At 32.9% G+C, this 11601-nt stretch overlaps 2 protein-coding genes across 4 annotated transcripts; both read left to right on the forward strand.

Annotated features, from left to right (window-relative positions):
• Positions 1 to 280: 280 nt before the first annotated feature.
• Positions 281 to 1702, forward strand: LOC133876485 (glycine-rich protein DC7.1-like). Of its 3 annotated transcripts, none has more exons than XM_062314772.1 (3): positions 281 to 483; positions 1344 to 1534; positions 1567 to 1702. In XM_062314772.1, the coding sequence occupies exons 1-2, from the start codon at positions 378 to 380 to the stop codon at positions 1496 to 1498; spliced, it is 261 nt and encodes an 86-aa protein (XP_062170756.1). In that variant the 5' UTR covers positions 281 to 377; the 3' UTR covers positions 1499 to 1534; positions 1567 to 1702. The 3 variants fall into 3 exon arrangements, with proteins under 3 accessions (XP_062170756.1, XP_062170757.1, XP_062170755.1); XM_062314773.1 differs by having other exon boundaries at positions 1571 to 1702; XM_062314771.1 differs by having other exon boundaries at positions 1344 to 1702.
• Positions 1703 to 7573: 5871 nt separating this feature from the next.
• LOC133876484 (uncharacterized) lies at positions 7574 to 8971 on the forward strand. The gene is made up of 2 exons (XM_062314770.1): positions 7574 to 7791; positions 8575 to 8971. Exons 1-2 carry the CDS (start codon positions 7686 to 7688, stop codon positions 8748 to 8750), a joined length of 282 nt encoding a protein of 93 aa, XP_062170754.1. The 5' UTR covers positions 7574 to 7685; the 3' UTR covers positions 8751 to 8971.
• The last annotated feature ends 2630 nt before the right edge of the window (positions 8972 to 11601 follow it).

Consider the following 11601-nt stretch of genomic DNA (forward strand, 5'->3'; position numbering starts at 1 on the left):
AAGATTTCCATTCGATGGTTGGTTGTGAGCATTGGACAACATTGGGCTGCTGGTGTTGTGTGCGATAATTGATAGGCCATTGAGCTCTTGGTGGTAGCAAAAAGCATTAATATCCATTGGAAGGGAGTAATGGTTGTGAGCAATATTAATTAGAGGCAATATTGGACTCTCGATGCTTTGAAAAGCTCATTCGAATAATAGATTTTGTCCCTAACCCTAGTCCCAAACATACACATGCACGTACAGACAAGAAATGTCTATATATAAGTAGGGAGAGCCACAATGCAGTAAATCATCCAATTAGACAGAATTAATCATCTTAGAGTTTGTTTCCCTACTACAATATTGTCTCCAATCCTCTTCATTGTTAACGAAAAATGGGTTACTTCAACACATTCCTTCTCCTTGGCCTTGTCTTTGCCGTTGTGCTCCTCATCTCTTCCGATGTCTCAGCTGGTGAGCTTGTTGGTGCCACTCAAACCAGTGAGTTTCTTACTTTTTCTTGAGTTAGATATGCACCTTTACTATCTTCTGCTTTTTGGTAGTGATCAAGTGCCCTCGTGTTCTAAATAACGTTTAAATTCCTTATATAAAGTGATAATATGCATCTCTCGGAAGAGAAAAAAAAACAAAACAGAGTACTTTGAAGTACATAACGACATGCCTTGCATCTCTACACATCTGTTTTACAAATTTCTGGAACATCATTTTCATGTGTTTCATAGAATTTATTTTAAGCACTTTATGTTTTTTGAAATGCGCGTACAACTTAATTTCCAGTACAATCATGGTTTACCTTAACCATGTGTGATACATTTAACTTCTTCAACTGATCATTTATGTCCAAAGACGCTGTATATATATTATTGTATGAATACAACTATATGTAATTTAGCAACTCCTTTTTATCTATTCATAAGTATGTTAAAATATTAATTTAAATAATCAATTTTCTTATTTTCTATCTGCTTAAATTTTTGAGACAATTGATTATTTGACATGGTATAAACTTAATGTATTGAAAGAAAGTTAAGGACAAAATAAATTAAAAAAGCTGTCAAGACTAGATTCGAACAGGATATATATATATCTTAGTTCTTAAAGACATTAAAATGCAAACTTAATATTAACATTAGACTAACTACCAAAAAAAAAAAAAACACCTACTACTTTAAATTTCTAATTATCCAAAGGGCCAAAAGTATGGGCCACACGTACATCGGCCAAATATATATATCATGAAGAAAATAAAATGCACTTTTAAAAAAAAATAATATATATATATATATATATATACCTTATTCACGTTGTAATATATTAACTTTTTGAATCTATTTGTGTAGAGGAGAATATGCAAACTGATGGTGCGGAGGAGGTCAAGTATCATGGCCATCGTCACGTGCATGGACATGGGCATGGGAATGGACATGGACACCACGGCCATGGTCACTCGGGACATGTTGTTGCTGCTGATGAGACAGAAACTGATCGAAATTAAAACCAATCAAAATTAGACGAATCCTTCGATTCGTCCTATATATATATATATATATATATATATATATATATATATATATATATATATATATATACACATATTGACATATATGCTATCAGCTATACATCTGAGTGTGTCTAAGTCGTCTTATGTGGCTTAATTATCTAATTAAGCTTGTATGCCAATAAACTTTATGTTTCTACTTTTGTCATGTGTAATTTCTGCTTTTTTATGTATTAAAATGTACGCTGTAGCCAGTGGCGGAGCCAGGATTCTTGCCCAGGGGGGTCAAGATTTAATTTTTATTTTTATATAAGAAAAAAAGAATAAAGTTAAATGTAAATTAATTTTTAAATAAATATAGCTAAAAAAAATTCAATTATTGCTTAAAACATATAAATGTAACATACAATTTATTCTATTACGTATTGCCTAGCCTGTTACTTTATTCAATTATCTTTGACGAGTCTTCATAATTGGTTGACAAACTGAAGAAAAAAAAAATACACTTTAGAATTTCTAAAAAGTTTAAATGGCAATTCTCAATTTGTAAATTTGTTTTTCACTGTCAATGACCTTATTTTTAGCTCAGCTTTTCCTTAATTTAGGCCTTAATATACTATTTGCTTCTTCTTCTTCTTTTTTTTCTTTTTTTCTTTTTTCTATTTTTTTTTTAAGTCAGCTATACTTGAGGCTTTTTTTTTTAAAGTATATATTTAGAGTTTAGACACACCATTGTTTTCTGCCTTTTGTTTTTAAGCCAACACGACCCATTGGCCCACCCCACATACGTTTTTTTTTTCCTAGCCCACTAACGCAATTTACAAAAGCAAAAATAAACTAAAGAAAGAAAGAAGTTAGTCAAGGCAGTGGCCCACAGGCCACAAGGCCACAAACAAAACAATCCAACGAATTTATTAAAACGGTGTGTTTAAGGGGCATTGTCATTCTCATCATCTTCTTCCCCATTTTCATCTGGTTCTAACCTAAACGTAAAATTCAGAAAAATTTCAAGATCTAGACGTCCCCGTAGCTGAAGTTTGCCCCTAAAGTTTGATGACTGGGTTTCGATTGTCCCTGATTTTACAGTTGAGGGTGGGCAAAAAGGGCATCTAGAAGATTTCCTACTATGAGTAAGAAATATTTTTGGAGGTTGAGGGGGGGCATGTGCCCCCCCTCGACCCCCCCTGGCTCCGCCCCTGGCTGTAGCATATCAAAATTAAACGAATCCTTTGTCCTATATATATATATATATATATATATATGCAACTTTTGAAAGGTTGTACGTGAATAAGATTATATTGGCTGAATAAATAGTTTATGAATTCTAAACCTTTATTATTATAGCAGAAAGTTTAACCGTTGCCGTTGTACTTTCTTCACGTACGTGTCTTCCACTTTCAAGTACTAATTATTGTTAACGTTAATATAAATGAAATATTCTAATATACTTATTAGTAAATTTTAATAATTATTAATATAACAAAGAAAAAAAAAATCTCAATTAATAAAAGGCCAGGGGCAAATAATAACAAATAACGTAGTTGATAGCTAGTGGTAAAAATCTTTTTAAACTTATTGATACTTGGCAAAATTTCAAATAGACACTTAATTACAATATATACACAGTAGAAATAATTAATTTCTTGATTATTTCAAATAGACACTTACATTGCATAGTAGAAATAACGTAGTTCAAAGTGGTAAACATTTGATAATTAATTTCTTGATTATTTTATTAACTTTCTAGTGTCTTTAAATAAATACTTACAATACATAGTAGCTACAAATACAAGATTAATCGGAATAAACCATGCACTTCTAATGTAATAACATACTATATATATATATATATATATATATATATATATATATATATCACTAAGTTATCAAATTATAATCCTAAAATCCTTCCCACTAGATAGACCTGTAACGTCACCCCGATAGCTAGCTTTTCCTCTATTTTGTAGGAGGCTCCGTTACAGGTTTGACTGTCCAAAAACCTGTATTAACAATATCTTCACGTGTGAGCTCAAAATCCATTTTAATAGGTGATGTCCAACATGTGGAATATTTAATTGAACTGGGAGGTAAATGAAGGTGATATGATATGGTTTGAACTCAGGACATCTACTCTAATACCATGTTAAGTCACCAGTTATCCCAAAAGTTTAAACTGATAGGAAGAGGTAAATTTAATCATTCAATCAAAATACTTTAACAGTTGACATATCATATACTCTAGCACATAACATAGTGTCACTTTTTTAATGACTACCTCTTTTACTTGATAGATCAAAGCGAACCAACAAGTGGGCCATGCTTAAAAGTCACGTATTAAGTTGACATTATGTTAATTAATAAGTAATTTTTAGTGCCACGTTTGGAAGTGTGCATTTGAGAGTGTGAATTTGAAAGCTATGTATAGCATTTCTCACATGTCTTATTATAAGGAATACTCACAAGATTTTATGAAACGGCTAGCTAGAACCAAAACAATGAGGTTTTTTATTCAACCTGTCTCATACCACTACAAAAAAATAGGGGATTCGCCACGTGGCTACAGTAGCAGTTACTGTAGCCACGTGACCATATAGCAATGTATCTTCCAAAACACGTTGCTATATGTAGGAGAAAAGCCAAGGTAAGTATTTGGCCACGTGTAATTTGTACACGTGGCCATATGACCGCGTGTAATTATTCCACGTGGCCATGTGGTCACATTACGCGTGGCCGCATGGCCACGTGTACAAATTACACGTGGCTAAAATATTTATATTTGTAATAATTTTTTCAAAATTATTTTTAAAGATTTAAAATTTTAGTCACGTGTTTATTGTCCACGTTGTCAATTGGCCACGTGGCTTATTGCCACATCGCCAATTAGCCACGTGTATAATAAGACACGTGGCTAAAATATTTAAATTTTTTTTCAAAAATTGAAATTTTTTCTGAATTTTTTGAGGTTTGAAATTTTAGCCACGTGGCTTATTGCCACATCGCCAATTAGCCACGTGTATAATAAGACACGTGGCTAAAATATTTAAATTTTTTTCAAAAATTGAAATTTTTTCTGAATTTTTTTGAGGTTTGAAATTTTAGCCACGTGGTTTTATTGGCCACGTCGCCAATTGGTCACGTGGCACATAAACCACGTGGCTAGGTAATTCCCTCAAATCCATTTCTAATTTCCTCCCTCCCCCTTTAACTTTTCATTCCCCCCCTCCCCCCCCCCCCCCTTTTTTTTTTTTTCCATTTCCCCCGCCCCTTTATCTTTTCATTTTCTCCTCTCTTTTTCATTTCCCTACGCCCCTTTGACTTTTCTTTTCATTTTCTTCTTCTTTTTTCTTCCTTCTTCCCCTTTTTCCCTTGCATAGACGCCTTTTTTTTTTCTTTTTTTTTTTTTTTCTCTCCTTTTCTTCACACAGACCGGGAAATGGAAAGGGAGACTAAGAGAGCTGGAGAGAGAGAACTAGAGCGATCCTGAGAGAGAGCCGTGGTTGACGACGGAGCCGGAGTCCGGAGGGTCATGGCCCGACGCCGGTGAAGCCAATGGGGTGTTTTTCCCACATTTTTTGAGGTTTTTTTTTTTTTTTTCTTCTTCTGTTTCTTTGAGTTCTCTTATCTGAAAGTTTGTGATTTTTGGTTTTTGTTGTTGATTTTTGGTGATTGTTGGTATTTTTTGGTGTTTTGTTGGTGATTTTTTAGTAATGCGGGTCGACGGAGGATTTTGGTGGATTTCCTGGATTGGATTTCATGGGGGAACGAAGGTGATTGTTGGTGATTTTTTGGTATTTTGTTGGAGTTTTTTGGTGTTTTGTTGGTATTTTTTGGTAATGTGGTCGACGGAGGATTTTTGGGGGATTTTTTGGATCGGATTCATGAGGAAGTTTTGTAGTGATTTCGTCAGCCTTGCAGAAATTTCCGGCGAGGAAAAAAAAATTGCAAAAAAAGTTTCTGGTGAGGGCACTGGCGCGAAAAAGAAAAAAAAGAAAAAGAAAAAAAGAAAGAAGAACAGAAATTAATTTATGTTCTTCTTCTTCTTTTCTTTTCTTTTTTTTTTAAAAAAAAAAATGTGGTGTTAGCAACGTGTGTTAGTTCCACGTGGCTAAAAGTGTCTAATTTTTTTTTTTCAAAAATAAAATGCATTTAACCACATGTCAGTGGCACGTGGCTAAATAGCCACATATATAAAAGGACACATCTCTAAATGTACATTTAGCAACAACCGGATTCATTACGCGTAACCTATGTGGCTAATAGTTAGCCATGTGTATGACTCCCATACATGTGGCTAACTGCAAGTGATTAAAAATAAAATTTTTTGTAGTGTACCAATGAAAGAAAAGATAAAATTGTATTAACTAAGAAATAGACCCAAAAACTAGAGGCCAACATCCGGTGAGTTACATTCTTCTCTTCTAGATCTCCTACTTCATAATATAATTTTTGTTTGGTGATTTATATTCTTCTCAATGGGCCATGTTATCACTATATACAATTGAATTTGAGTGGTACTACAATTTTTGCTACAAAATTATTTACAAACTGAGCATTAATATCAGAAAATATGGCTTGTACTACAATTTTAGCAATTCCTTCTTTGTATCTATAAGTATGTTAAAATATTAATTTAAATAATCAAATCTATTATTTTTTATTTGCTTAAATTTTTTAGACAATTATTATTTAATTAATTAACACGGTGTAAACTTAAATGTATTGGAAGAAAGTTAAGGACAAGTAAAAAAAGCTTTCAAGACAAGATTCGAACAGGATAGATATATAGTTGTCTTACCTTTTAATAAAGTTCACACTAATCATGTCGAAAAAGTGAAGATCAAATTCAATAAAGAGCTAGCTAGATACGCATTCAAAGGAAAAAAGAAAGAAAAAAAGCAATGAGATCTCTTTCTCTTTCCATTCTTTTCTTCATCTTTTTTCCTTTTCCTTCCTTTTTCAGGTCCACTTATGAGCAATAAATTCATGTAAGTGGTCCATAAAATGGAATGAGAACTTGAGAAGGGAAAATACCAACAACTATATATATACCCGGCCTGTGTCGGTGATTTGCTAATAGAAATGTATATATTACACACTATATGTTTAATTTTTTTTTAAAAAAAATAAGGAATAATTTTCTAGAGATTAATAGGCACCGTCACATTAGTCCAATAGAACGAGTTTTTTTTTTTATTATTATTATTATAATAAGGATAGATCTAAAGGCTGATATGAATAGTAGTGTTATGCAAATCCAATATTAAAATAGAAGTGGAATAAGAATGTAATGAGCTGTTTGGTACACATGATTCATAACGTACAGCGACAAATTATGAACATTTAAAAAGCATGTTAGAATATGAGGCAAGGGCATATATAGTCTCTCCTCAAGCTTGTTTTGCGGTTTTGACATTTGCTTTGCATGAAATAGAAGGCCAATTACAAGAAACCAGGAGTAATGCTACATATCATCCAATTGTCCTCATTTTATCCTCCCAAAATTGATGTGGCTCTTGAAATCACCATTGAATTTATGATAGATCATTATTGAATTTTGATCCAATGGTGATTTCAAGAGCCACATCAATTTTGGGAGGATAAAAGGAGGACAAAGGGATGATATGTAGCATTACTCAGAAAGAGTAATGCTACATATCATCCAATTGTCCTCCTTTTATCCTCCCAAAATTGATGTGGCTCTTGAAATCACCATTGAATTTATGATAGATCATTATTGAATTTTGATTCAATGGTGATTTCAAGAGCCACATCAATTTTGGGAGGATAAAAGGAGGACAAATGGATGATATGTAGCATTACTCAGAAACCAGCATATCCGTACGTAATGGTTGATGGTTTTGATTTACCAGTTTTGTGTCGCATGAAAATTAGGCAGGTGGCACATTATTTATGGTTTTTGCCAAATAGTTGTTTAGGACAACATGTGTGGCAAGCTATTCGAAATGTTTGCCTCATTTCGAATTGTTTACTTGACAGACAGTACTGATCCGATGATCAAACCCAAACAAATTCTCTCTCTCTCTCTCTCTCGACTTGTCTATAAATAGGGAGAGCCACAATGCAGTAACTCATCCTTCACCTATTAGAAAGAGAATCTTCTTAATTAGAGTGTGTTTCCCTAGTCTTTGTCTCCAATTATCCTCTTCTTAATTTGTTAACAAAAATGGGTTACTCAAAGACTTTTCTTCTCCTTGGTCTTGTCTTAGCTGTTGTGCTTCTCATCTCCTCCGATGTCTCAGCTCGTGAGTTTGCCGACGCCGCTCAAACCCGTGAGTTTCTTCCTTTCTTGAGTTAAATAGTTTCTTCCTTTCTTGTTCTAAACTTGGTGTGTTTTAGGTCGGATCGGCCGGATCTTCTTCATTTTACTGGAGAGGCAGAGAATCCATTTAAATGGCTAGATTTCTTTTAAAAATATCTAACTCTTCATTTAAAAGACATTAAAGACCACTTTGCTTCTTCTTCTTTTTTCCTTCTTTAATTTTTTCTTTCAACCGATTTTTTTTTTCATATATATATATATATATATATATATATATCATGAAGAAAATAAAGAGATGAGAACGGAGCAAATTAATTAATCACTGGATAGCCAGAGGAATGCGAAACCATGTAGAAGAGAAAAGGCATGGAACGAAAACGAAGGTAGCGCTACCGTGGGAAGGAAAATAAATAAATAAATTAGAAAGAAAAAAAGAAATTCATAATGAAATTCATTTAATAATGCCTTGAAGATATTATATTAGATTTTACGGGTGGCTCGTTATTAGACATCTACGTCCACTACTAGGAAAGTGCCAAATGCTCAAAAGGCTAGATCTTGTTCTTATTTCTTATTAATATTTTTTTTATTACAAAATGCCCATATTTATAGGAGAACTGGGGTAGGTGAGGCAATACAAATATGGTAAGATAATATCAAATCATATTTGAACATAATTAAATCTGATTATCAATTTCAATCAAATTTAAAATTAATTACAATCAGATTTGAATTCAATCATATATTATCATATATATTCTGACCATGCCTTGCTTTAAATCCATTTGTGTAGAGGAGAATATGCAAACTGACAGTATGGAGGACAAGCATCATGACCATCGTCACGTTCATGGACATGGCCATGGACACCACGGCCATGGACATGGTCATCACCACGGCCATGGTCATCCAGGACACGGTGTTGCTGCTGACGAGACAGAAACCGAAACTGAAACCAACCAAAATTAGACAAAATCCTTGTATTCGTCCTATATATATAGGCTATATATCATCAGCTGTACGTCTGAGTATGTCTAAGTCGATCGTAATATGTGGCTTAATTATGTAATTAAGCTTGTGTGCCAATAAACTTTATGTTTCTACTTTCGTCATGTGTATTTTCTGCTTTTTATGTATTACGTACAATGTGCTGTAGCATATCAAAATTAATAAACGAGTCCTTTATCCTATATGCATATGCAACTTTTGAAAGGTTGTACGTGAATAAGATTATATATATTGGCTGAACATATAGTTAGTGAATTATATTCGAAACCTTATTATAGTAGAAAGTTTAACCTTTGGCATTGTACTTTTTTCACGTGTCTTCCACATAGATTTGAGGAATAAAGAACACTCACAAAATAAAATTAAGAAAGAACTGTGAGATTGATTTGATTGAATGATGCAAATAAAAGATATAAAGAAAATAATAATTAAAAGAAATTACTAAGGCATTGGGATTCGATCTACTTTTAACAAAACAATAATATTTATTTCTTAACTCATGTTATAACTCAATTGAGAGCAGCTAAGGAGTGCACCGTACCCAATCGGAACATAGAGCAGTGATCGCAAAGATAAAATATCATTAAAAGAATATTAATCTTAAAATTGATTAATTGATTGATTTCGTTACACAAATTTGGTTATTTGATTCGCAAGGAATTCTAAGCATTCACTGTACCAGTAGTCAACAATGAATCAAGAAAATTTACAGAACAAATTTTTTTTTTCTAAAATAAATCATGCAATCAATTATAAAATTATACATTAAAAATCATAGAAGAGTTAGAGAATAAATATCATAATTTCATTAAAAGTTTCACCCTTAACCTTAGGTAGAGATTTAGCTACACATGACTACGAAAATAAATTTCATCATCAAAGTCTTAAACATCATGCTAGCAAAATAAAATAAACTGATTAGAAAATAAGCTGATTAGCATTTCGCACGTGTCTTATTATAAGGAATACCCACAAGATTTTATGAAACGGCTAGATTGAGAACCAAAACAGTGAGGTTTTTTATTCAACCTGTCTCGTACCAATGAAAGGAATGATAAAATTGTATTAACTAAGAAATAGAACCCAAAAACTTGAGGCCAGCGTCCGGTGGAGTTACATTCTTCTCAATGGGCCACGTTAATCACTATACAATTGAAATTGAGTGGTACTATAAATGCTACAACTTTTACTATAAAGTTATTTACAAAATAATGTGACGATTCATAATTGATAAAATAACTAAACAGGAAATATGGCTTATTAATTTTTCTTAATTATTTTACCAATTATTTTATACTACATTATTTTTTTTTTTTTTTTTTTTTTTTTTTTGGTAAATAACTTGTAGTAAAACTATAATACTCACCATTTCCATTAAATTTACCTGTTAAATTCTATTGCCCATTTTTTCACTCGTATGACACCACGTGGCACTTAGACTGTCACGCGAAATTACAGAAATTGTAGTAAAGACCTCAAGCATTTTTCGGCCGCACATACCACTCGAGCAAGACTAGGTATATATATATATATATATATTCTCGAAGCTCAAATTTCGTAAGGCTTGAAAAACTTGGCAGTACAAGCCAAAGAACAAAATTCACAAGACGGACCGTGGAAAACATGAAGTGTTATAATTTATAAACGATGAAATCAACTTCTTTTCTAACATTTTCATGTACTGTGAACATTAATTTAAACTGTATGGAAATAAGATGTTTGAAAGTTTCAAGCAAACAATTGTTCGTTGCTGAGGCTTCTTAAACAAAAGGGAATTAAAAAAGAATTAAAAAAAAAAAAAAAAAAAAAAAAAGTGAGGAAAGGTGTAACTCATCCCATAATTAGATTAGATGAACATCCTGCACCAATTTTAAAGAGGACTTTCTTTTTCTCTCTTTCTTTTCAGGATCCACATCCATTGCCCAACAGATCGAACTTCGCCAGAAGAGACTTGTTGAATATCTGTAGAAGTTCAGGAAAAAAAAAAAGAAAAAAAAGAAGCAGTTAAGTCATAAGAACAAAATGAATGCAATTGCTTCAAAACCATACTCATTTTTTATTTTTATTTTTGTTAGAATTGCTTCGGCTGTGGTGTTGGTACACATTAACACCGAGCCTACGACACCAGTTCTACCTTTGTTTCCCTGGCTGGAGAACTTGAACTTTTTGAGTATTGCTTCCAGTGAAACTGAAGCATGCTTGTCAGTAAGATATTTCATCTAAAATGGCCGGCAGAAGTTATTCACCTTCTCAATGGGAACTTCATGCCGTTTGCACCATGAAACTGTGATCCGAGGATCAAGGTAGTTGTTAGCAATAATAGAATTAGTTACTCTGTATTATACACGTGGGTTAATTAAAGGATGATGTAATAGTTAGTTAGATGACTATAGTTAATAGTTAGTTAGATAACTCTAGTTAGCCGATTCTTTTCTGTATATATCCAGAAACTTGTTCTGGTATTCATTGATTTTATTTTTCCAGATATTTTCAATATACAAAAGCAATAGCTTTCCTCCGTTCTTCGTTTTCTCTGTTTTTCTCTGTTCTTTACTTTGCAAAGTCTTCACATTTAACATGGTATCAGAGCTTTTCTAAGCTTTTTTCTCTCACAATTTTTCATGGAGTCCGTAATTCCTCCCATGTCTTCCTCTTTTTCTTCTATCAATTCCGCCATTGCTTCTGATGATTTTTCATCGAATCCCCTGTATCTACACCATGGCGATAGTCCTGGTTCGCTTATGGTTGCCCAACCCCTGACCGGAGATAATTACAGTGCCTGGAGCCGATCTATGATCATGGCACTCACTGC

The sequence above is a fragment of the Alnus glutinosa genome, chromosome 8 (assembly GCF_958979055.1).
Source record: "Alnus glutinosa chromosome 8, dhAlnGlut1.1, whole genome shotgun sequence".
Lineage (NCBI taxonomy): Eukaryota > Viridiplantae > Streptophyta > Magnoliopsida > Fagales > Betulaceae > Alnus > Alnus glutinosa.